Below are 23,639 nucleotides of genomic sequence, written 5' to 3'. Positions count from 1 at the left end.
TCTTTAAAATACACTGTAAAAAGGAATTAGGTACTTTATTTTTTGTAAAAGTGAGTAAACATGTTGCCTTAAAAGCAACAAATTGACTTTAATTTAATAACTGCATAAAACTCCTTGTAACTTAGACCGGTTGACTAAACTTAATTTGTATAATTATGCACAGTTTATTAAGTTAAAAATTATAAGGCAACAGGTTTACTCATTTATAAGTGAAGTCAACTAAACACTATTTACACTGTAATTTTCATTACAAATTCCATGAAAAATGTTTTTAGAAATTCAATTTATTATTCAATATATATATATTTCTTTATTTATTTATAACGTTTATTGGGGTCGTTATAGGGTCATTATTGCCACCTTAAAGTCTGTGCGAAATCAGAATGTACTGTTTCTACTTGCCGAGCGCACATTGTTATTCATTAAGGGAAAAATTTATTCTAGCAAGTTAATCAACTGGAAAAACAAAGATTATTTTTGGTAATCTTCAATTAAAGCCTGAGCATTTGCTTCTGAATTCTTATCCACGCCCCTCTTACCGTTAATTTGCTATGAGAGAATGATGCACAAAAGGAAAGACCCGCCCCCTACTCAATATTTTTTTTCAGTTGGAAGTAGATCAACATACTGAAATAAAAGTCTCAGCATGTGATTAACACAGAGTTTAACTGTCACATGATCAGGGGCAGATTTATCTAATAATAGAGGTAAGCGGCCATTTAAGGCCCCAGGAAAGCTGGGAGCCCAGAATAAATATCTAGAAGTATAAATGATACTTAAAAACTATATATAACATTGTTTTCTGTCATATTTTGTATAGTGAGATTTTTTTACATAATTAAGTATTATTTAATATACACTAAAATATAATATTATTATAATAATGCAATGTTATGTAATAATAATATTCTGAAATAAAATATCCACCACACCCAATCAGTCCAGCAGTCAAATTTATAAATATAATATTTACTATATTTTATTGTAAAAATAATAAAAAATAAATAAATAAAATAGACTAAAATTCATTAAAAGTAGAAAGGGTGCATCAAGACTTGGGCCCCAAGGCTGGTGTTGCCCAGGGCTCTCAATTCGCTTAATTCACCCCTGCACTTGATCCTTCTGATATCATTCTAATATGCTGACTTGATGCCAAAAAAAATTCTCTTCCATTCTGCCTAATTTGTTATGGACAGCTTGATACATAAAATGACTTAATTAAAAATATTTGCTCAATAAATGTCTCAATATCGACTAACATCACCAAGATCACTAACATAAAAAAGATAGACATCTTTTCTGATTTATTTAACATGGATTCTGTTTCATTTATCAGGAAACAGACTGCGGTGACACTATATCTAGTGACATGAGAGGGGTTTTTTTGTAGTGCTGACTAAGCTGAATATCAGTTGTGCCATTGCTCATGCTTAAGGTTATGGATCTGAAAAGTCCCCAAGCGTCAGTATCAAGCATCTGCGCATATAAGTCGTCCCTCGCAGCAGACATAAGTGAATGATGTGTTTCAGCCATTGCTTTAACTGTTATATCACTAATATAGATCTAAGTCTTTCTTTCATTAAGTTCTATGAACCCCCAAAATTGCCTGTGGTTCAGTTTGAATTAAAAATGTAGTTATACTAGTAGTCATTGCTTTGCCAGTAGGCAGAGCTAATGCTAATGCTCCAACTGATTAAATTCAAAAAGTTTCCTTAATGTTGTTTAGCTCTCTGCAGAAACCTGCTTGATTGATTATGCAAATGAAGAGGCCTCTCAATAACATTTGAATTATTTTGTTTACCCTTAGACACATTTTGAGAATAACAGCAGCTTTGGGAAATTGAAAAGTGCAGCGCGACATACAAATTAGCTTCCTGACACAAATTCCGGCTAAATTAGTTTGCACAAGACTAGTCTTTCATAATAGAGATTATAGATGATTGTTATTGAGGAGTCATACATTTTTTACATTTTTGTACAACCTCTGAATTATTTATTTGCAATGTAAATGACTTATAATCTCTTTTCCCTCATAAAAATAAATTATTCATGCCCCGATGAGTAACGTTTTTAGACAGTTGGAGTTTAATCGTTTGGTCTGCCTCCATTAAAATAACCTCTCAGCGCTGTTAGATGTTATCGCCGCGTGTGAAAGATATCATCTCTGATCTGGGCTAATCCTGCGACTGTTTTGACTGCAGTTGATCTCTTGTCTTCTGTGGTGGCGGATATCGATACCCTAAAGCTTTATCTTAACAGAGAGCTGCACTCTGATGCCCTGCCGTCCTGCCGCTAGTGTCATTAGCCGTTAGCATCTGCTCTTTGTCACTGGCTCTTCTCAGATCTGGAGGTGCTGCCGTGAGGCCCGAGTTTGGACTGTTTCTCTCTCTGTGAAGTCTTCTCTCAGAGCTCGAGGCTCAGCCGGTCCCATCTGAAGAGCTGCTGGCCGGGGTCATGTGGGTTATATGGTAGCTTCACTTCCTACAACCTCATACTAGCATTAGCTGACCTCTGTCCTGGTGACGCTTGTTCAGGAAAGGTCGAGGTGACACAGTGTGCTTGTTTCTGGCCCTCAGGACTGGGGCAGCAGCTGCGCGGGATGTTAGGACTACTCTTTAATACTCTGTAACAAAGGCCATTTATTCAGTTTGTTAGCACATTACGATGCTAACACATACTGTATCAGGCACGCTCAGGGGTGTACAAAGCACTGGGGAATTATATTTATGAGATTTTGCTTAATTAAAAATTGGTAACACTTTATTTTGATGGTCCTGCTTAGATATTCTGTTTACTCTGTGTCAACTAGCAGGTTTAGAGTAATAGTAGAATATGCTAACAATTTATTTAGTTGGTTTCTTATGATACATTCTATATACTGACTGCAAGTAACTTTTCAATACATGTCAAATGCTTGTAACTCTAGCACAGTGTTGGAGAAGTAACTTAAAAAAACGTAATACATTACTAATTACTAACTATTACTAATCATTACTTATCACTAATTACTAATTACCTCAATTGTACATCATTTTGGACTGCTAAATGTCTGCTCAAATAACTAAATGTAAATGTTACATCACTAAATTCAAAGTTTTTTTTATAATTACTTTGTCTGAAAAGAAAAACAAACTACATAAGTAATTTAATTGCCTACTTAAATTCACATTAATCTCATTTATGCATATGGAAACGTTACTCTTAATTCTTTTTGAGCTTTGTTGAACAAGTTAAAGTAAATTAAATTTAAAGAAATGAACACTTATTCCCAGAGATGGGTTGCGGCTGGAAGGGCATCCGCTGCGTAAAAACTTGCTGGATAAGTTGGCGGTTCATTCCGCTGTGGCGACCCCGGAATAATAAAGGGACTAAGCTGACAAGAAAATGAATGAATGAATGAATGAATGAAATGAACACTTACATTTTAAACAACATATGTATAAACTCAAAGTGTTTCAAAGTCAATTCATCTTATTTCTTACATATATTGGTATTTATTTCCTAAAACATTTAATGTATTTTAAGCATGTACAATTGTCGGATTAATCTATCCTTCCGTACTTGAAAGATTTTATTATTTAGCAAAATATCTGAATAACAAAAATTTACAGATTATTGTTGTTCTCTGAATTTGTACCTTTTTTTTCATGAATTAATTTCTCAATTCAATTTTTCTGTAATTATTTTGTTAAATGTATTTGTATAAAAATACGATTACTCTGCTTTTCTTAATTTATACGTAATAATATTACTTTTTTAAGTAATGAATAAAGTAATGCGTTACTTTTCAAAATTAAGTAATAATATTTTAGTTACTTTTTATAAAATGTATTGCAAGTTACTTTTTAGCTTAGTTAATTCGCTTTTTAAAAATTATTCAATTAAATGCTGAATTAAAATGATTGTAGTCAGTTGAATCCCATACTCAATGAGAGAATGCAGGAACAGACAGAAATTAAGACAGTTCTGCAATGGAAATATTGTCATTATTTTGAGCGCAATGAAGAAGATGCAAAGATGATTATCTGAATGGACAGTAAGACAAAAAGTACAAAAGTAGCAAACAAATTGCTTTAAACTTTCTGTAAATACGAAATGTTTAGCTCTGGGGTCAGGAAGTTCTCAGAAGCTAACATTATACTACATTAATTCTATTATGTTTTTTTTTTTTTTTTTATGGTAAATGAAGGTTTATGTACAGTGTATTATTAACTACTCTTTCCCAGAGATGGGTTGCGGCTGGAAGGCCATCCGCTGTGTAAAAATCTGCTGGATAAGTTGGTGGTTCATTTCGCTGTGGCGACCCCGGATTAATAAAGGGACTAAGCCGACAAGAAAATGAATGAATGAATGAATGAATAAATATTAACTCCTCGGTTAAATTTTTTTTTTTTTTAAAACTGTGCAAGTTCAAAAAGAGATCAAGCCTCAGCCAGGTCAGAAAAAGTAAAGCAAAAATGACTCAAAAGTAACCCCTTACTTTACTTTTTAGCAGAGAAGTAATTTAATTACACTAACTAGTTAATTTCTGGCTAAGTACACCCAACACTACTCTATAGTTTTAACTCTAACTTAAAAGTCTACTATTTCTCTATTGAGAGTTTACTGACACTTACTTTTACTTAACAGAATGTCTAAAGAAGACCATGAAAACCGAGTGAAGCCTATAAATACACTTGAATAAAGTAAAACTGCAATTTCTTTTCTCTGAGGACATGTTGACACTTGAATGTAGTTATGTAAAGCCTCAAGTGTTTGTCGTTAACAGTGGTTGATGTGATTAAGAAGCTCAGCTTCGGATCAAAGGTTATGTCGATGTCTCTTAGTCTCTTTATGAGGATGAATTATGAAGAACACGGCTGCGTGAGCAAATTGCATTTTATTTAAAACACTCAAAGGAACGTAATTTCACTTGTTAGTTCAGAAACATAATAATGTACGCTTTTCTAAAATTCGAAATAGTTATTTCATTCAGTAAGAATGGATTTTATGAAAAGCGACTTCTGAGTATTTATTAATTAAAGTAAATGCTGTTTCTTTTTGTTTCGTTTTTTATTTCATCAAAGAATCCTAAAAAGATTTACATAATTTTAAAAAATATATAAGTTCCACAATTGTTCAAGAAGATAAAAATATATAATGTTTAAGAAAATATACAATGTTTAAGTATCAAATCAGCATATTAGAATGATTCCTGAAGTATTATGTTGTGCTGGAGGCCAAGAGTAGTAAACAATATAAAAACTCAGTATTATTAAGTATTATTATAGATATAAATAGTATATTTTAAGGATTAAATTGTGGAGTATAAAATATATTAATGCATTGTAATTTTTCATTTAATTTTTCAGATTTTTTTTTTTACATCCATCATAAGAGTATAATATAATATAATATAATATAATATAATATAATATAATATAATATAATATAATATAATATAATATAATATAATATAATATAATATAATAATTAAATAATACTTTATTATTATACAATTAATGAGTAATAAATATCGTCAGTGATGACAGACTTAGATTTATTATACAAACATTACTTCATTTTAGGTGAAGTACCCTTTTTCCAAAAATGATACTCCTTTGTAAGAATGAAGTGCAATTACTCAAGTGCTTTACACCGCTGAATGTGTTGACCAAATGTCTGCATTTTGCCTGGAAGTGCCTGCGACTGTTGATTGCAGTAGAGAAGCTATATATTTATATGTGTCCTAGCATTCAACACTCCATTATAGAAATAAATACTGAATGTCAGCTATATAGTAGCTCAGTGCACTACTGCTGATCATATGAAGTGCTCGTGACTTAAGCGTCTTCATAAAGTGCATGTTTACTCTGTAATGTGTATGAATGGTCATATCTGAAGGCAATACACATATAGTTTTGTTAAACATTATGAAATATGCAAAGTGCACCATTGTAATGCATGTGTTTAGATGCATGTCTGCATTGAGCTTTACTCCCAAGAGTATTTGTGGGTGGGTGTGTGTGTGTGTGCGCGTGTGCTTTGGGACGGTCAATACTGTCATGCCGAATAGAGCATTGTATTCAAAAACAAGCCCCCTAACATGATTAAGAGGGCCGATTCAATCTGAATGCTTAGCGGGAGTGAATGATTCATTTAGTTATTAAATATAGCTGCAAGCGGCAATTAAAAAGGGGCCTGGCAATATGGCGGCCAATGTCTCTAATTAGACGTGAGATCAAGCCGTGACACATCATTTGTCATACCTGTGCAGTGACTCATGAAGTCAGTGTAACGCAACCAATGATACAGCTCAAGCTAGTCACGTTTGTTTACCCAGAATGCACCATTTATCCACATCCTGTTTGCTATCGAAGAATCATTTTTGTTTTATTCTTTTTTTTTTTCATTTACAACAATGCTAAGGATAATTATTTATTCTACAGTTGCAATCAGAATTATTACCCTCTTTAAAATTCTTTTTTAAATATTTCCCAAATGATGTTTAACAGAGCAAGGAAATTTTCACAGTATGTCTGATAATATTTTTTCTTTTGGAGAAAGTCTTATTTGTTTTATTTCAGCTGGAAAAAAAGCAGGTTTTAATTTTTTAATGACCATTTAAGGTCAAAATTATTAGCCCCTTTAAGCTATATTTTTTCCGATAGTCTACAGAACAAACCATCGTTTTACAATAACTTGCCTAATTACCCAAATCTGCCTAGTTAACCTAATTAACCTAGTTCAGTGGTTCTCAAACTGTGGTACGTGTGGTATGCATAGGAATCAATTATGTCATATATGTATATACATGTTACATATATTTCAAAATTGATCAAAAATGATTTATATATAAATATGTTGATATATAGCGTATATTTCTAAGGTCCAGGCAATGTTTCCAAGTGTTTAAGTACAGAATTTTAGTTTTTTTTTTACTTTTTAAGAACTGTAACCTACCATTTTAACCTCTAAAAGCACAATTAAATTTAAATGTTGACGTTTTTAGTTTATTTATTTATTTTTTGTTTTTTACATATAAGCACAGTGCAGTGTTAATGTTCAGACTCTTTATAATGTTTAAAGTGGCTGACAATAATAAATATTCTTAATAATAGGAATAAATCTGCCACATTTTTTAACTGTGCAGAGCTGTAGCTGCTTTATCGGGCTCACTTCGCTACTGTATTTCAATACTGCTCATCATGGTGGTACTTGAAGAGACAATTTTTTTCTGAGGTGGTACTTGATGAAAAAGGTTTAAGAACCACTGACCTAGTTAATCCTTTTAAAGTCACTTTAAGCTGTATAGAAGTGTCTAGAAAAATATCTATTCAAGTGTTATTTACTGTCATCATGGCTCAGGTAAAATAAATCAGTTATTAGAGATGAGTTTAAAAATTATTATGTTTAGAAATGTGTTTTAAAAAAATATCTCCGTTAAACAAACATTGGGGAAAAATAAACAGGGGGCTAATAATTCAGAGGGGCTAATAATTCTGACTTCAACTGTATATTATGTGTTTCTTTTGGGTTGAATATGATTGAAAGCAATAACTGATTCTCAAAAGTTAAAGGTGCACTCAATAGGTTCAGTGTTGGTTGAAGAACAGAAATCACATGATGTGGTAAAAGATTACTCCAGTGAATGTATCAAGCACTTCTTTTCAATTTTACTTAGGTGCAGAAGTGATTTTTAAATGTACCTAAATATTAAATCTCTACATACAGTATTAATGTTTTTTTTTTCAATGAAATATTTTACTGATAATTTTACTGATATTTCTTGATAATTCCAGCGTGCAAAGTGAAAATACATTATAGGTTTATAAATAATAAATAATTATTATAAATATATAATTATTATAACATTATATATTATTTTAAGTTTATAAATAATTATTTTGGTTTATAAAAATATTGTAGTTTTTTTTATTGTTATTAAATAAAATATACTGTGTTTGTACAGTTATAAAAAAATATGTCTTACAGTGGGTTTGAACATTTTGCCCTTTACATCATATTTACTTCACAAACAACTGATAGTGATGATATAAAGGTGAAATAAATCATAAAATTCAGCATTGATATCTTGCTTTTCATGACATCAGTTGATCACACTCAAGCTCAGAGCATCTCCAGTTTCTTACTTCATTTTGATTCAGACTTGATGAATGAATTCAGTTAATCTTCAACTATAGATTTGCTCTGACCAAATCATTTGAATCATTGAATCGATAACTGAGGACAATCTCTGGTTAGATTATTTAAATAATTGACTTGTTAACTGGACACTTACTTTGACCACATTTGCTCTAACTTGATCATTTGAACCAGTGAATCTTACACTGCAAACTCACTCTGACCAGATTACTTGAATCAATGAAGTGAAGACTTATGATTGAATCATTTGAGCCAGTGAATCATTCTCTATATTCATTATATACTTATTCTGACCAGGTCATCAGTGAGCGAGTTGTTGATTCATGAACACATACAGCTGAATAGTTCAGTGTGGTTGGTTTATTAATATGATTTGCGATAATTATAGTTAATGTTTTTGCATTTTGTAATACAGCAGCCATATTGAAATGATTAAGCATTTTTATTGAACAATCCAAAAATTCATTATTATATTGTTAGAAAAAATACTATTTTATATATATATATATATATATATATATATATATATATATATATATATATATATATATATATATATATATATATATATATATATATATATATATATATATAGTGTTTTCTTTTATTATGCTTAAAAAGATTATTCTTTAATCTTTATTCAGACAGTTATACACAAATATGGACATGTTCGCATTAAACTATTTTATAATGGGTTTTAGAGAAGTAATGCTACATCGTAATATCCAGAAATTGCTGTATAGAAATGCAATGAATCCTATTGCTAATGTAAACTATATGATGCACATTATTGAGTTTTTTTTAATCCAAGAGTTAGCTTACTTTTTTAGTTATCAGTTATAATTCACCCCCGATCTGCCAATTCCATCTTCAGGTACTATATGCACTACATATACCACATGTTTCAGAAATAATGATAATAATACTAATATTAAACCTTTTGAGGATATAATATTGAAATAATATAATATCGAGAGTACAAAGTCTCAAGATACATATTGAATCATTACCTTGGTGTAATGCTACATAACTACTTGGTTCAAATATTTTGGCTAATACATTACATAACAGATTTATGTAGATGTAGATGTCTTTATGGTGACATTTCATGAATTTAATGTGCTTTTACTTTTAGTGGTTAAGGATTTTATTTTTTTTTTTTTTTTGTTTTATGGCAGTCATGTTGAAATTAAAAAATATTGTTATTGTTGCGATGATTTAGCATTTTTATTTAACAATCAAAAAATCCACTATTCATTGATAAATAGAAACCTTAAAATATAATTTTGCATTTATTTGAAATAAAATATTTGTTATAAAAAAACAATATGATGCACATTATTGAGGGTTTTCATCCAAGAGTCAGCTTACTTTATTAGTTATAAGTTTTAAGTCATAATTCACCCCAAAATTCCAATTCCATCTTTAAGTATTAAATGTATTACATTTACCAAATGTTAGAGAAATAATGATAATATTACTAATATTAAACCTTTTTTAGCATACAATATTGAGATAATAACATATCAAGATACATATTGAATCATGACTTGAGTGTATTGTTAAACCCCTAGTTCAAATATATTGTCTAATATATGGTCTTTATGGTTACATGTCATGAATTTAATGTGCTTTTACAATTACTTCAAGTAATTAATGTTTTTTTATTGTGTTCTATCGCAGCCATATAGAAATTAAAAAAAATTATTATTGTTGCGATCAAAAACTACACTGTTCTTTGATAAATAGAAACCTCAAAATATAATTTTGTAATTATTTGAAATTAAAATTTTTGTTACAAAAAAATACTATTATATTTATAGTGTTTTATAGGGTGTTTTCTTTGATTACGCTTAAATAAAATATTATACACAAACATGTACATGTTCACATAAAATTATTTCATAATGAGTTTTAGGGAAGTAATGATACATATTTAACAATATTGATACAATATTGTATCAAAAATACAGTGTTTAATAATATTTAATAGATACAATATTTAATTTTTTTGTATACAGTATTGTGATTGTATCATATCTTGAGTAAAGTATCGAGATACATATTGAATCATGACTTGAGTGTATCTTTACACCCATATTAGCTTCAAATATATTACCCTTTACAACAGAATTATTCAGATTTAGATGTGTTTAAGGTGACATTTCAAAAATTTTATGCACTTTAATCTAATCAAAGTAATTATTTATTCTATATATTCTTTAAAAATGTGCTATTCGGGTCTTTATATTAAACATTTTATTGAGTGTAAAAAAAATGACTGAGTGCACCTAGTTATTTCAAATTTATCCAAATCTGTCTGGAATGCAGTTTCGCCTTTTTTTTCCCTTCTCACATCTCACTCCCAAGTACAGTTTACAGTGTATGACACAAGCACTTTGATGTATAATATTATCTGCTTTGATTTCCAATATCATCCGTGTATAATGGTCACAGTCTCAGGTGTTTCCAGCCGGCTTTACGTGACCGTTCAAGGCCATCCCAGCGCTATTCAGTAATGCTGTGAATGCAGTTCCTTGACTTTTACAGAACAATAGTGATGGAGGGAGGGGGTTTTACAGAGGAGAGGACGGCTAGAGCGGCTAAATCAAAAGCGTCTCGCGCACAGCTGCAGTTTCTATTGAATCGGCCCGGTTATGATTTAGTCTCATCTCTGATATACTGTGTATGTCTTTTTTTACCCTTCTACTTTACTCCTTCCCAGCATTTGCATCTCCAGTCAACCTTCCCCATCCCTAACCCACACACCAAGCATGCCGTTCCCCCTCCATGACCAGATTCTGGGCCGCACACACAGAGAGAGAAAGCTGTGGTTCTTTTTTGCTTGTGAACTAAACCCCATTTATGCCACCATCTTTCCCCCCCTCTTTCCCAAACCCTAACACCCTCTCCCTTCCCTTCCCTCCCCCCACCTCTCGTCCATCCAGCCAGTCAGCAGGCGGTATTGTAAATTTTATCTTCTCTTGCAGAAATCATTTCGTCTTCGTTGCAGCAGATGAAATTTCTTGTAACACCTCCTCAGGTAAAATAAATAAATATAAATGAATACCAAATCACCCTCACTTTCTCGATGCACCCACGAGGGAGCGAGCATATATATATTTACCCCCCTCCTCCCCCTCCCTACCCCCCCTTCCTTCTTTTTTTTTATGCACCCTCGACAGTGAGTGCTTCGACTGCCCGGCTGTCTCCTTATTTCTGCCCCTCTCTTTGATTAGTAGATGTTCCGTTACTTCGTTTTTTCTCTTGAATGCTCTTTTTTGGACGAGTGGAGTAGTTTTGGAGTACTGCATGAGGATAGCTGGAAGGCATCGCATTCGTAGTTCTCATCTTCTGTTTCTCTCTCCCATGGCACTGCTTGGAAGAGGCATGTGTTCCTTGAAGAGTGAAATGAACACGCTTGTCACGAGCTTGGAATCTGTGATTTTTTTTTTTTTTCATTGTTTTCTGATTTTGGTCTGTCTCAGTGTTTCATCGTTCCTTTGAGTTCTCCACCATTGCCCCCCCTTTCCTCTCTCTCTCTCTCTATATATATATACATTAGATGTGTGTCTGTGTGTGTGTGTGTGTGTGTGTGTGTGAGAGAGAGAGACTTTTTTTTTGGTTGGTTGGTTGGTTGGTTGGTTTGTGTTATTGTTTTACAGGCGTGTGGTGCTGTTGTCATTGTCGTATCAAGGTTGCTCATGTAGTGTATGGTGTCTTGCATATTGGCTTGTACTGTAGGTGGCTAGATCCTGGGAATGACACACGTGTGATTGTTACTGGTTTGAGTCGCGGTGTACCGAACGGAAAATGGACCTGTCTGTCCACACATTGATTTTGTGACAACCCTTTTTTTCCCCCAATCTCTTCCTTCTCTTTTTTTTTCCTTTTCTTTTTTCTCTCTCCTCGACCAGGCAAAATGAATATGCTAACAAGGCTGTAATTTAGCTCATTCTTGAAGACATCAGCTGTTTTCTGTAAAACACAATTGGAATGTGTAATTTGGAGTCTGAAAAACTTGCAAATTATGGTCTAATTGTCCCGGTTCAGTAATTGCTGATAACCCTGAAGGCCGCGTGTTCGCCAGCCGATGTAATCAGAGGAGCTGCGTATATATAGGAGCTGGCTAAAGCCAGGCATTGTTTAAGGAAATCATAGAAATGCAGTCCGTACGGTCTCCTGGTGGGAAAAGTCAATACATTTAGAGGAATGGCGCTGCTGGAGCACACATTTTCCAAAATAATGAGCATCTAGTCAATAATGCAGATATATCCCAGCCATCTGAGATTTATTAACCTGTATCTCAGGGCCCAGATCTAATTTAGCCGTATGTTAGAGTCGCTGGTGTTCATTAACAAACATAGAGCTTACCAGTCTCATAAATCAAGGCTTTTTTTCCCCGCCCTCGACCTGTCTCGATGGGCAGCAGGAGGAGTCTGTAATATAACATAGAAAAGGAAGCCGTACTCACAAAGAGGTCTAAGTTTTTAGTGCATTTCCGGCAGGCAGAAACGCTAATATTTTCAATGTCCTTCAAATGGCAATTAAAACCCCCCAGTTCTTGCATTTCAGATGACTCATCCAATCAGCGCTTTCCCCCCTTACTTAATACTTTAGGAATAATTCACCAGGTGCTATATCCTGAGGGTCACCTTTTCAATCTCAGCTCCAGAAGAGCGGAGGCAGCCCTGGTTTGATCACTGCACTGCATACTCATTAAAACTAACCCCTGTAAACACAGATAACGCAGGTCAAACAAAATACTTGGCCGCGCATTGAAATATGAAGACAGAGCGACTGTGTAGTGAATAACAATGCCTGTACTAATTTGCAGTGGATTAACTTCTTAATCGCCAGGAGTGGAGGAATATGCAAATCGCCTCGTTTCTCTGCCCTCTGATTGGCTCGTTTATCTGGTCCAAAAACATTACGCATGCATAACGAGGCTCAGGGGGAGCAGAGTTGATTTCAAACGCAGCCTGCTCGAACTTTGAGGGAGAACAGGGTGAGATCTCAGGATAAAAGACACACAGAAAGTATGTGTTGAAGGGATAGTTCACTCAAATTGGAATATTTGCTGTTACTCACCCGCAGGCCATATGAAATGCTTGTGATTTCTTTATAAGTAGAGCATTAGCTAAGATTTTTGGTTGAAACTGTGGTCGTTCTTAAAATAAAAGTCAAAAGCACTTTGACAAGAGAATTAAAACAAAATAAATCCTGTGACTTCGAAAGACCCACCCCCCTACTGTCCAGTATTTGTCCCATACATTAGCTCATTTGTCCTATTTAGACTGTTATGCCATCATAAATTATCAAAATAGTCCATAGAAAAAGACTTTAAGTCTGCAAGTAAGACCTGCAAGTAAAGTCAACTTTCACTGTATTGTTGTTAAATAGAGAAAACATTTTACAAGTAACTTTTATTGCAAGTCTTGGACCCTAATGACCAAAATAGCACCAAAGGCAGCTCATATTAAAGTTACTTATAATACTTGTTAGGCTATTGTTGTTATCCATGAATTATCAAATGTACGTTTTACAAGAGAGACTGGAAAGATTGTGAATCTCTACGTTATTATCATTATTGTTAATTTTTTTATGATTCAAATGCCCAAATTCTGACTGGTGAAAAAGGTTTTTGGCCAGTTTGTTATTTGCCTATGAAATAACAATAGGCTACAGCTTTTAATTTAAAACTTTACCAGATTCTTACTTTTTACCCCCTCATGATATATAATGTAATAAATTTGTATTTTAAATATAAGTAGCCTATTTTTCTTGTTTCTTTATTTTAAATATTTAGAAAATGTTTTTAGGATATCAAAAAATTTGACCATCTGCCAAACTAATCTAGCAAAAAATAATAATAATTGTGCTTTAAAAACACAGTTTTTAAACTTTATTATTAAATAGAAAATTATTTGAATAACTGCAAAAAGTCCACATTTTGAGAAAAAAAAGAACCACCACTTTCACCAGGCTGGCTACAGGCTTGTCATTACCGAAAGCTTACAAATGTAGACAACAAAAGTAATTAAACCAAAACTAGAGCAACATGTACAGTACAATAGTGTTGTCACCATACTGGTATTTGATACCAATCAGTTCTGAAATTTAAAAAAAATCATAAATTCCCATTAACATTTGAGCGCTGATTTGCGATTGTTTTGAAGTGCTCAACAGAAATGACTGTGATTGGTCATGAAGGTCATCGGTTCAACCACAGTGTAACCACAGATACAGGGAAAGGTGAGGTGTTTTACAAGCGGATTGCACATATGTCAGCTTATAAACAGGCCAGATAATCTTTATGGCTTTAAAACACTTAAGTGTCCCTGTATCTGTGGTTACACTCAGTAAACAGCGGTAGGTTCTGTGAACTTGTGATCTGACCAATCACAGTCATTTCTGTTGAGCACGTGAACACAATGGCAAATCAGCGCTGTTTAGGAACGCACTCAACAGCTCTCAAATGTTAGAAGGAAATGGACGTTTTTAAAATGTCGGTACTGATTGGTATTGAATTCCAGTATTGTAATAACACTACAATACAATAAGTGACAATTCCCAGTGAGTCTAAAACAATCTAATATGGTAATAAATACTATTCAGTTTCTTGCACAGATAAATCATTTTTCTTCATTTAGTCCTCAATATGTCATCAGGAGCTACAGATATTAATTTTTATTTGCCTCTATATATTTTATTTGTTTGTTTGACTTTCAAACTGCCAGTAGCTATCATCTTCCTTTTTATGAATCTCCAAGGACCACATTTTCAGCTAAAAATTTGCTTTCATGTTCTACTAAAGAGAATAAAGTCTTGGATGGCCTCAGGGTAAATAGATAAACATCAAATTTTCTTTTCTTTTTTGTATTTTTTGGATGAACTATCCATTTATTCCCACTAAAACATCCTGCAACATTTTCATCAAGTCAGCCCCAAATGAGAATAAAGAATAAATGATCTGTTTAGGATTTTTTCAGCTCAAGTACTGTGAAACATTGATCTTTGGTCTGTTTGTTTTGTGTTTATTTCATCCTGTGATGTATTTTTTTGCCTTTTTGATCAATATGCCCAAATTAAAGTACTAAAAAATTGAAGGGCTTTTTTGTGCAAGCTCATTGAACTCCAAAAAAATTCCTCCTGATACCAATTTGCCAAAGCTTGTACATACAAACAGATGCTGTATAGCCGTAAGTGCTGCAATCGCACTGTTATATCAATCCAAGTGTAGTCTTGCACAAGCGGCCCTTCAACTTTCAAACGGTGATGTCTTCCTCTAAACTGTGCGGCATGACTGCAAGAGCCGTGTGATTTTCTCCTCTGACTTGTCATCTGATTGTCATTCTCCAAACACTCTCAAATCATCACCATATGTAGTTGCTTCAGTCTGTGGTGTCGTATAGATGATTGTATGATATTTGTGTTTGTACATACAGTACAAGGAGCGTTTTTCACCGTACCACCATAACCTGACCATCTCTTTATTTCTCCACAGTTACGGACGAGTTTATGCTGCCGACCCCTACAACCACGCACTTGCTCCAGCAGCCACATACAGCGTTGGTGCCATGGTGAGCACACATTTATTTCTCTACCTCCTTTCTTTCTTTTTTTTCCCCTCGCTCTTTCCTCATTACTCCTTTATTTATCCCTTCCCCGCTCTTTTCTCGGTGCACGCTTGTCATGTACGCTCATTCTTTTCCCTTTTCTTCCCACCTTTTCCTCCTGCATGGATTTTAGCACTGCTGACATCTCCTCACTTAAACTTAATTGAATTTGTCTCTTGTGCTAACGGCAGCTGAAATGCCACATTAATCCTCCCAGTAAACGTGATAAATGTCTTAATTTCTTGGCAGTGTAGTGCATGTTAGTTATTATATTTCTAATTTTGTGAATATCACCTAGCCGAGCGCTCCCCTTAATGGAATAATTAGTCATTTTGATAATTAAATCCATCACCTAAGTGGTGCTGTAGCAACAGCTAAAAGAGGGAGCGAGTTTGAGGAAAGACGGCGTGATGAAAGTCTCCGGTTGCCCATTGCGACTTGCCACTTGTGTGTGTTTGATCACAGAAATGTCCACTTTGTGTACAAAATGCATTTTGTAAAGATCAATTTGACTATTTTGTCTAGTTTTTCTGTAAAAAAGCTTGTTTTTTATTATAATTGTAATTATTTTAGATTATATTTGATTAGTTTGTTAGTTTATTCTTCAAAAGTGTGGTCAAACATGTATAGTTTATATAAATCTAATAAGTCTCATATTCATTCATTCATTTTCCTTCAGCTTAGTCCCTTTATTTATCATGGGTCATTACAGGGAATGAACCGCCAACTTATCCAGCATATGTTTTACAAAGCGGATGCCCTTTCAGCCCCTTACAGTACTGGTAAACACCCATATGGTCACTTATTTAGAAGATCAGTCATTTGAAGAAGTATTGAAAGAAAACAAGAACAAACCAGCTCAGAATATGGATGTTTTTGTGTATGAATATGAATGCGGGATGGCACGGAGGCTCAGTGGTTAGCACTGTCACCTCACAGAAAGACAGGTTGTAGTCGTGGCTGGACCATTTGACATTTCTGTGTGGAGTTTGCATGTTCTCCTCATGTTCGCGTGGATTTCCTCTAGGTGCTTCAGTTTCCCCCAAAGTCCAAAAACATGCGCTATACGTAAGTGAATTGGGTAAACAAAACTGGACATAGTGTGTGTGAATGCGAGAGTTTATGGGTGTTTTACAGTACTGTGATGTGGCTGGAAGGGCAAAAAACGTATCCTGGAATAGCTGGTGGTTCATTTCCCTTGGGGCAACTCCTGATAAATAAGTGACAATGCCAGGGGTCTCAAACTGCCGGCCCGCGGGTCCTTTGCAGCCCCCTTCCTCCTCCCTCCGCCCCGCAACTGACAGAAATATAAAGAGTTTCGGCCTAACAAAACTTATATTTTTGAATCACTATCTGTGCAGTTGCATATACACTTGTGGTTTTGACCAACCACCTACTGGACATTTAAGGTACTGTACTATATATTTGGGTTACATTCGGTTTCTGTCGGTGTGCGGTTGAGAGTAAATCACATGCAGATTATTTCTGGGGCTGATTTAAATGTTGTAATATATGTCTGTAAGTGCTCTATTTTTACTAAAGCTATATTTTTGTAAATATTCAAGGGCCATTTGATTATAATCCATTTTATAGCACCTGTATTTTGTTGTACAAACACTTCTTCATGGCTTACACGCTATGCTGGTGGTGTGAATATGATAATTTTGCTAATAATCGATTCAAATGGTCTCATTTAATAGATTGTCTTGATTCGCATATTAAGATTTGAATTAAAAAAAAGTGCATTAATAAATTTTACTGCTGGCGAAATTGAACATGTTAAAGTAAATGTGAATAAATACATACTTTTCCCATCTTTGTTGTGGTTTTACAAAAAATAATGATATTGAGAAGAGCAGTTGCTAGTACAGTCAATAAAGTTACCCAAACTGCATTTAGCTGTTTCACACTACATGTTAAACTTTTGCTCAAGCAAAAATTGATTTTGACATAATAATAATTATTATTATGCCTATTATTAAATTGTATGTTTTCCATATCAATTTAAACTACCCCTTCAATATGTACAACAAGAAACAAAAAGAAGGAGCTTTGACACTCTGTGGAAGAATTTCTGAGTGCATCAGTTACATCAGGTTTCCACTTTTTTTCTGTGCTAGAATGTTAAAACGGCCCTCCTGTGAATTGTCAGTCACTGACATGGCCCCCCGCCCCCGCCGATTTGAGTTTGAGACCCCTGGACTAAGCCAAAGAAAAATGAATGCATGAATGTGTATGCTAAATGATTTCGCAACTTTATTGCACCCATATTTTAACATATTTTACAAGTTATTAGAAACATTAAAGTAGACCCTTTACTTGAGTTTAATTAGCTTTTTCTGTGTTTGTAAAATCACTTCTGTAAATTTAATTTAATATGAAATTGACTCCTATACTCAGTTAGCAAATGAAAATAAATAAATAACATACTCAAGCTCTTGAAGGCTGCGCTTAAACTGCAGATCTTTATGGTCAATTCCGATTTTGTGGCTGTATCCATTTTTTTTGATGAGCCGCTTACATCATCATTTAAAAGTTACTCGAATCTGATTGTCTGCATTTACACTGCACGCAATGACAAGATGCAATGACCAGAAAAAAAAGAAGGGACACTGACTGACGGCTGATAATAAAAGAGCACCCTTTTCTCCATTCATGTGTTTAATCTGTAATCTGTTAGTTGTTTTACTATAGTTCTCATTGTTATCCATCTTCTTTTAATCTAGGCCTTTTTAAACCACTAGGCATCTTAATGTAATGTCCATGGCGTGATTTATGCATGTGATGCAATAGTTTTAAGGTGCGTTCAATTTCTTGCATCTCTGCGCAGACCGATCAAAATCTGTCTTAAAGTGGTGCATGAGATCAGACAATTAATTCAGTCGGTGCAACGTTAGAAGAGCAACTGCAGGAGCTGTGATGACGACACTGATATTACACTATTGGCTGAGTTCAGCGCATAACAACAACCATGTGTGTATCGGGTTTATTATTAGACAACTTCTTTTCACTTTTTATGCCATCTCTATCTTGTATATGTATCATGCTTATTAAATGACAACTAATATTTGACTAGAGTAATAATCTTTTGTTAAATAATTAGTTTATAAAGGCTGGATTGTTTGCATAGGTTTATTTTCTGTCTTTTTTATACAGACTATAGCTCCATGACTCCAGACTTTATAGAGCATTCAGCTCCATGAAGAATTTAAATTATAAATTGCAGTGAATAACCTAAATATTAACTTAAATAAGTTTTACATACTTTTAATAAAATAATTATTATAATTAATCTCAAAACCCTAAGGCTTTCTTAACAAATTAAGGTAAAGAACTATTTTATTTAATAATTATAAGAATATTTATCCTATATGGTTATAAAATATTTTATTTGCTGTCAAGCCGTTTACGCACAAATTTTAAAGGTGACATTGAGGTACCTTGCTTTTTCTGTTTAAAGAGTTGCTCACTTATTTTGAGCTCACTTATTTTATTTTTTTAAATGCTTTCATTATCCAAAATTATTTTAATCATTGTTTAAGACGTAATCAAAACACCTTGTTTTGAGTTTTACACAAATATATAATGGAAAGTTTTATATCTACATTTACATTTAGTCATTTAGCAGACGCTTTTATCCAAAGCGACTTACAAATGAGGACAAGGAAGCAAAGGTAAATAAATGTAAACCCATTTTTAGCATATTCAAACAAAAAGTATTAGCCTAAAGAGTGATGTTTAAAGTTCTAGAATTTGTGCTTATTGTTTTGTATTTAATAGGCCTATTCATTTTTATGTTTATATTTCTCTCTCCTTTCCCCTTATTTCTCTCATGCATTTGTTATATAATTAATTCATAGTTCCCTTATTGTTTAAAAATTAACTAGTCGGTAGAGACTGTATTCTGTTTTATGTATACTGTAAATCTTTTGTTGTTATACAATACAATATGTATTTATAAAGCACATTTAAAAACAACCAAGGTTGACCAAAGTGCTGTACATAGGAGTACTAAAGACAGAGAAGAAAACAGAATATAAAAGAAACATTTAGCAATTAAAAGCAATAATCAATGATCTGTGCTATTTAACAATATAAATGCTTATTTTTTGTTCTAGTATATGAAAAGTAAGGTTTGGGACTCTACTGAAGTCTGTTCCGAGCATCACAGCTGACATCATTCGATATGGTTTTTAATGACGCACGATTTGCGACTCGAATTGATAGGTGAAAATCCGATCTACTTGTTTACACTACAGACACGAGGGCACGGATCTGATCAGATAAATTTCCACATATGAACAAGGCCTGAATCTGATTTGAGTAAATCAGACTCCATTCGATTTTTTTCCAGCTTACACATACATGGGCCATATCCGATCTGTGCCACACGGGAGAAAAATTCGGAATTGGGTCACTTGAATCATGCAGTGTAAATGCAGCCGAAAGGTACAGTTTCAACAGCAAAATTTATCAAGATTTCACTAATGTGACCACAACGTCATTTTTTCTCATATTTATCTTTTGTTATTTAAATGTTATATAATTATCTTGTTTTAAGGATATTTACTGGAAAATCTGACCATTATTCGGATCTCCCTGCATCCATGACTTTTTCTTTTTTTATTATTATTATTTGCTCTGTTAACTCATGTACATTTCTTTCAGCCCTTTTGCGTTTTTTTTTTTTAAGTAGCTAAATGCATCTGTTCTGGCATGAGCTGTGTCGGTGTGCTTGCTGCATGATGGAACGTGATTGGTTTTCGTCCGCGGGGTACAGTATGTACAGCAAACAGTCTGAATGCTAGCATAGGTCTCATCTGAGCTGTGTCAATTAAACATGTCCAAACCCGTGGCTTCTCTTGCAGAATGCTTTCGCACCCTTGACTGATGCCAAGACCAGAAGCCACGCCGATGATGTGGGTCTCGTTCTTTCTTCTTTGCAGGCTAGTATATACCGAGGTGGATACAGTCGTTTCGCGCCATATTAAAAGCAAACAAAAAATGCATTACAAAAAATCATAATAAAAACAGACAAAAAAAAATAAACATTTCAAAACCTATTGAGAATCTTCCTGTGGGGGTAAAGGAGGAGTAATTCAGAGGCCTGGGTATTGCAATACATGCAGTAGTGCATCATTTTAGCATCTCTCAAGAGAGAGAAGACAAAAACGGATATTTTTCATCTTATACCTCAGATATTTTGTGCTGTGTATTTTAATATTGTGGGTTTTTAATTTCTAAAGATTACATAGATTGTTGGCTGTAGAGGTTTCTGTGGTGATCTAGAGAGCTGCTAGATTTTAAAAAGACGAAGAAGAAAAAAAAAAGAATAATAAGATACAAATTGTTAGGGCTTTATCATGTAAATGAGTTCTGTATGATAAATATACGAGTCACTTTGGGGTTATCATATTTTGTAAGAGTGTAAGTGACTAGAGTCGTCCAGTGGTTTCTGCTTTCGTTGACATTGCCTTTACGTCTTTGTTTTGTTCTTTTGGTTTCAGTTGTTTTTGGGTTCTGTGGCGTAGAGGACGAGCACGCAGGGGATGGTGGGTACGAGTAGATACGGGCGTCTGCGTGGTAAAAGGTCAGTGTAGTTGCAGGAGCACAGCAGAGACACAGAGCCGGTCAAAGAGACCACGGAGGTATCGATTATTTAAGCTGTCTTATATCAGTCATTACTCAAAGCCAAAGGTTATGTTCCTGGGGTGTTCCGTGTGTAGATTCCAACTATACATAGCAGCTCGTAGAAACTCCCCGAAAAGTTCACCACAACAGTATTTTACTGTTTAACTATTATCTAGTCCCTAAGTCCAACCCCTCGCTAGTTTAGGCCTACCACGAGATGTTCTTTTTATATATTACGGTACTTCCAGTACGTCGATTGATATAAATGCTGACTTTTATAATACGGGAGAGACAAAACACGACGAAAAAAAAAAAAACGAAAAAAGAAAAAAAGACGCCGACCATAGCGCCGGTTCTATTTTAATTTAGTTTCTTTTACCTTTTGTTTTGTTTAGTTTTTTTTTTTTTCTCAAGAGTTTATTTGTACAAGCTGAGAGTGGGAAAAAATAAACTAACAGTGTATTAAATTTGATCTGTGCAGTGAAAATGTTCTCTTATACGACAAACACAACTGTATAATGTTTTAGATTTAGTGTGGTAGACCAACTGTTAGAGAAAGGTGTCTCATTTTTTATGGAATCATACACAGATTTATATCAACACTTTACAAGTAATGCAATCATTATGTAGATATAATCATAGTATTTTTGTCAACTGTACAATTTTGCACACACGACCTGCAATTTTTTCATCACAACTTCTTCTCCTCCTTCTCCTCCTCCTCCTCACTTGTCTGTTTTCTTTCGTTTTCTCTGCTTCCTTCGGGTGTTTCGTTTTGATATCATTTTTAATGTGACATCCTTTGTACTATTATTTTCTAGAACACAGCCTTTACACTTTGAAACTGTTTGATTATCAAGAAACTGAGAACTATATGACTTGTGAAAAAGATATCTATATGTAAATAGGAATAATGATAACTATGTCATTTACAAGTGCTACACAAGCAAGCTGTCGAGGTGTTCTTGAAGAGTCGCAGCTTGGCTGTGCATATGCGAAGACTTCCCTTCATGTTGTTTACAAGTATACCTAATTAGAGGTGTTTGTCACATATCTCATTTTTCTTTATTTTGTATTTATAAAACGTTTCGATTGCATAAAAATACAAACAAAAGAGCAGCTCCAATTTATCCGGCTGCAAAATATCCTCTTGTGTACTGTGTGCGTCACATCACACAACTTGGCAAAAATATCTTACCCACTGCTGTGATTCTGCTCTTTCTGCTTTAAGTACGTGTTGTGGACAGGCTTTCTCCTTGTCATTGTATGTGCATGCACTATGATCTGCATAACAATAACCATCAATAAAGTTTCTCAAGATAACGGGAACGGCTCTCGGAACTTTCTTGTATTCAGATGACGGAGAGCGTTTGTCCTCTGATCTGATTTCATTGCCTGAAATTGCATTGCGATGCTCAAGGCGAAGGGGAAATGATCATCTCCGAGGAGGTTAAGTGGAATTGATGCTGCCAGGTCTGAGGTGGTCATCTGTGTGCCTTTAAGAAGACTCTGTGTTTAGGATGAAGGAGAAAGATCCGATTCCGGCGGCGTGATTAGGTTATCCCACTCGCTATCTGGGATATGAAAGATCTCAGATCCTGCAAATATTTCCACATATAAAAGAAAAGAAATATGGGCTTATTTTCAGCCTGGGCTCATGAAAGATGTGGTGACATTTTTGCTAAAATTATATTAGGCTGCTTCCTGCACGTTTGCTTCACTTTCAAAGTGAAACGTCGCTAAAAGTCATTTAAAATTTTTACTACAGTATGCAAGCAAACGCAACTGTTGCAACATTTTTCTTACAGTTAAAGTCAAAATGATTTGCCCCCCTGAATTATTATCCCCCTGTTTATTTTTTACCCCGATTTCTGTTTAACGGAGAAAAGATTTTTTTCAACACATTTCTAATCATGATAGTTTTAATAATTTATCTCTAATAACTGATTTATTTTATCTTTGCCATGATGATAATGAATAATATTTGACTAGTTATTTTTCAAGACACTAGTATTCAGTGTAAAGTGACATTTGATGGCTTAATAGGTTAATTATGCAGGTCGGGGTAATTAGGCAAGTTATTGTAAAACGATGGTTTGTTCTGTAGACTATCGAAAAAATATAGCTTAAAGGGGCTAATAATTTTGACCTAAAAATGTTTTTTAAAAATTTAAAACAGCTTTTATTCTAGCCAAAATAAAACAAATAAGACTTTCTCCAGAAGAAAAAACATCAGACATACTG

At 33.9% G+C, this 23,639-nt stretch overlaps 1 protein-coding gene across 50 annotated transcripts in view; it reads left to right on the top strand.

Moving 5' to 3' along the window:
* The window catches only part of rbfox1 (RNA binding fox-1 homolog 1), a 445,956-nt gene extending 423,238 nt beyond the window's left edge, over positions 1-22,718 (top strand). For 15 of the 50 annotated variants that reach the window (XM_073939725.1, XM_073939875.1, XM_073939805.1 and 12 more), the window contains 3 exons: positions 11,136-11,188; positions 15,653-15,728; positions 20,633-22,718. In XM_073939725.1, coding sequence (XP_073795826.1) covers positions 11,136-11,188; positions 15,653-15,728; position 20,633 — 130 coding nt within the window. In that variant the 3' untranslated portion in view covers positions 20,634-22,718. Of the gene's footprint in view, positions 1-11,135; positions 11,189-15,652; positions 15,729-20,118; positions 20,214-20,632 lie in introns of all 50 variants that reach the window. The other 35 variants (XM_073939678.1, XM_073939806.1, XM_073939865.1 and 32 more) reach the window with 5 other exon arrangements.
* The last annotated feature ends 921 nt before the right edge of the window (positions 22,719-23,639 follow it).

Source organism: Danio rerio, chromosome 3 (assembly GCF_049306965.1).
Source record: "Danio rerio strain Tuebingen ecotype United States chromosome 3, GRCz12tu, whole genome shotgun sequence".
Taxonomy (NCBI): Eukaryota; Metazoa; Chordata; class Actinopteri; order Cypriniformes; family Danionidae; genus Danio; species Danio rerio.
The sequence above is the reverse complement of the archived record's forward strand: the minus strand, read 5'-3'. Positions and strand labels throughout refer to the sequence as shown.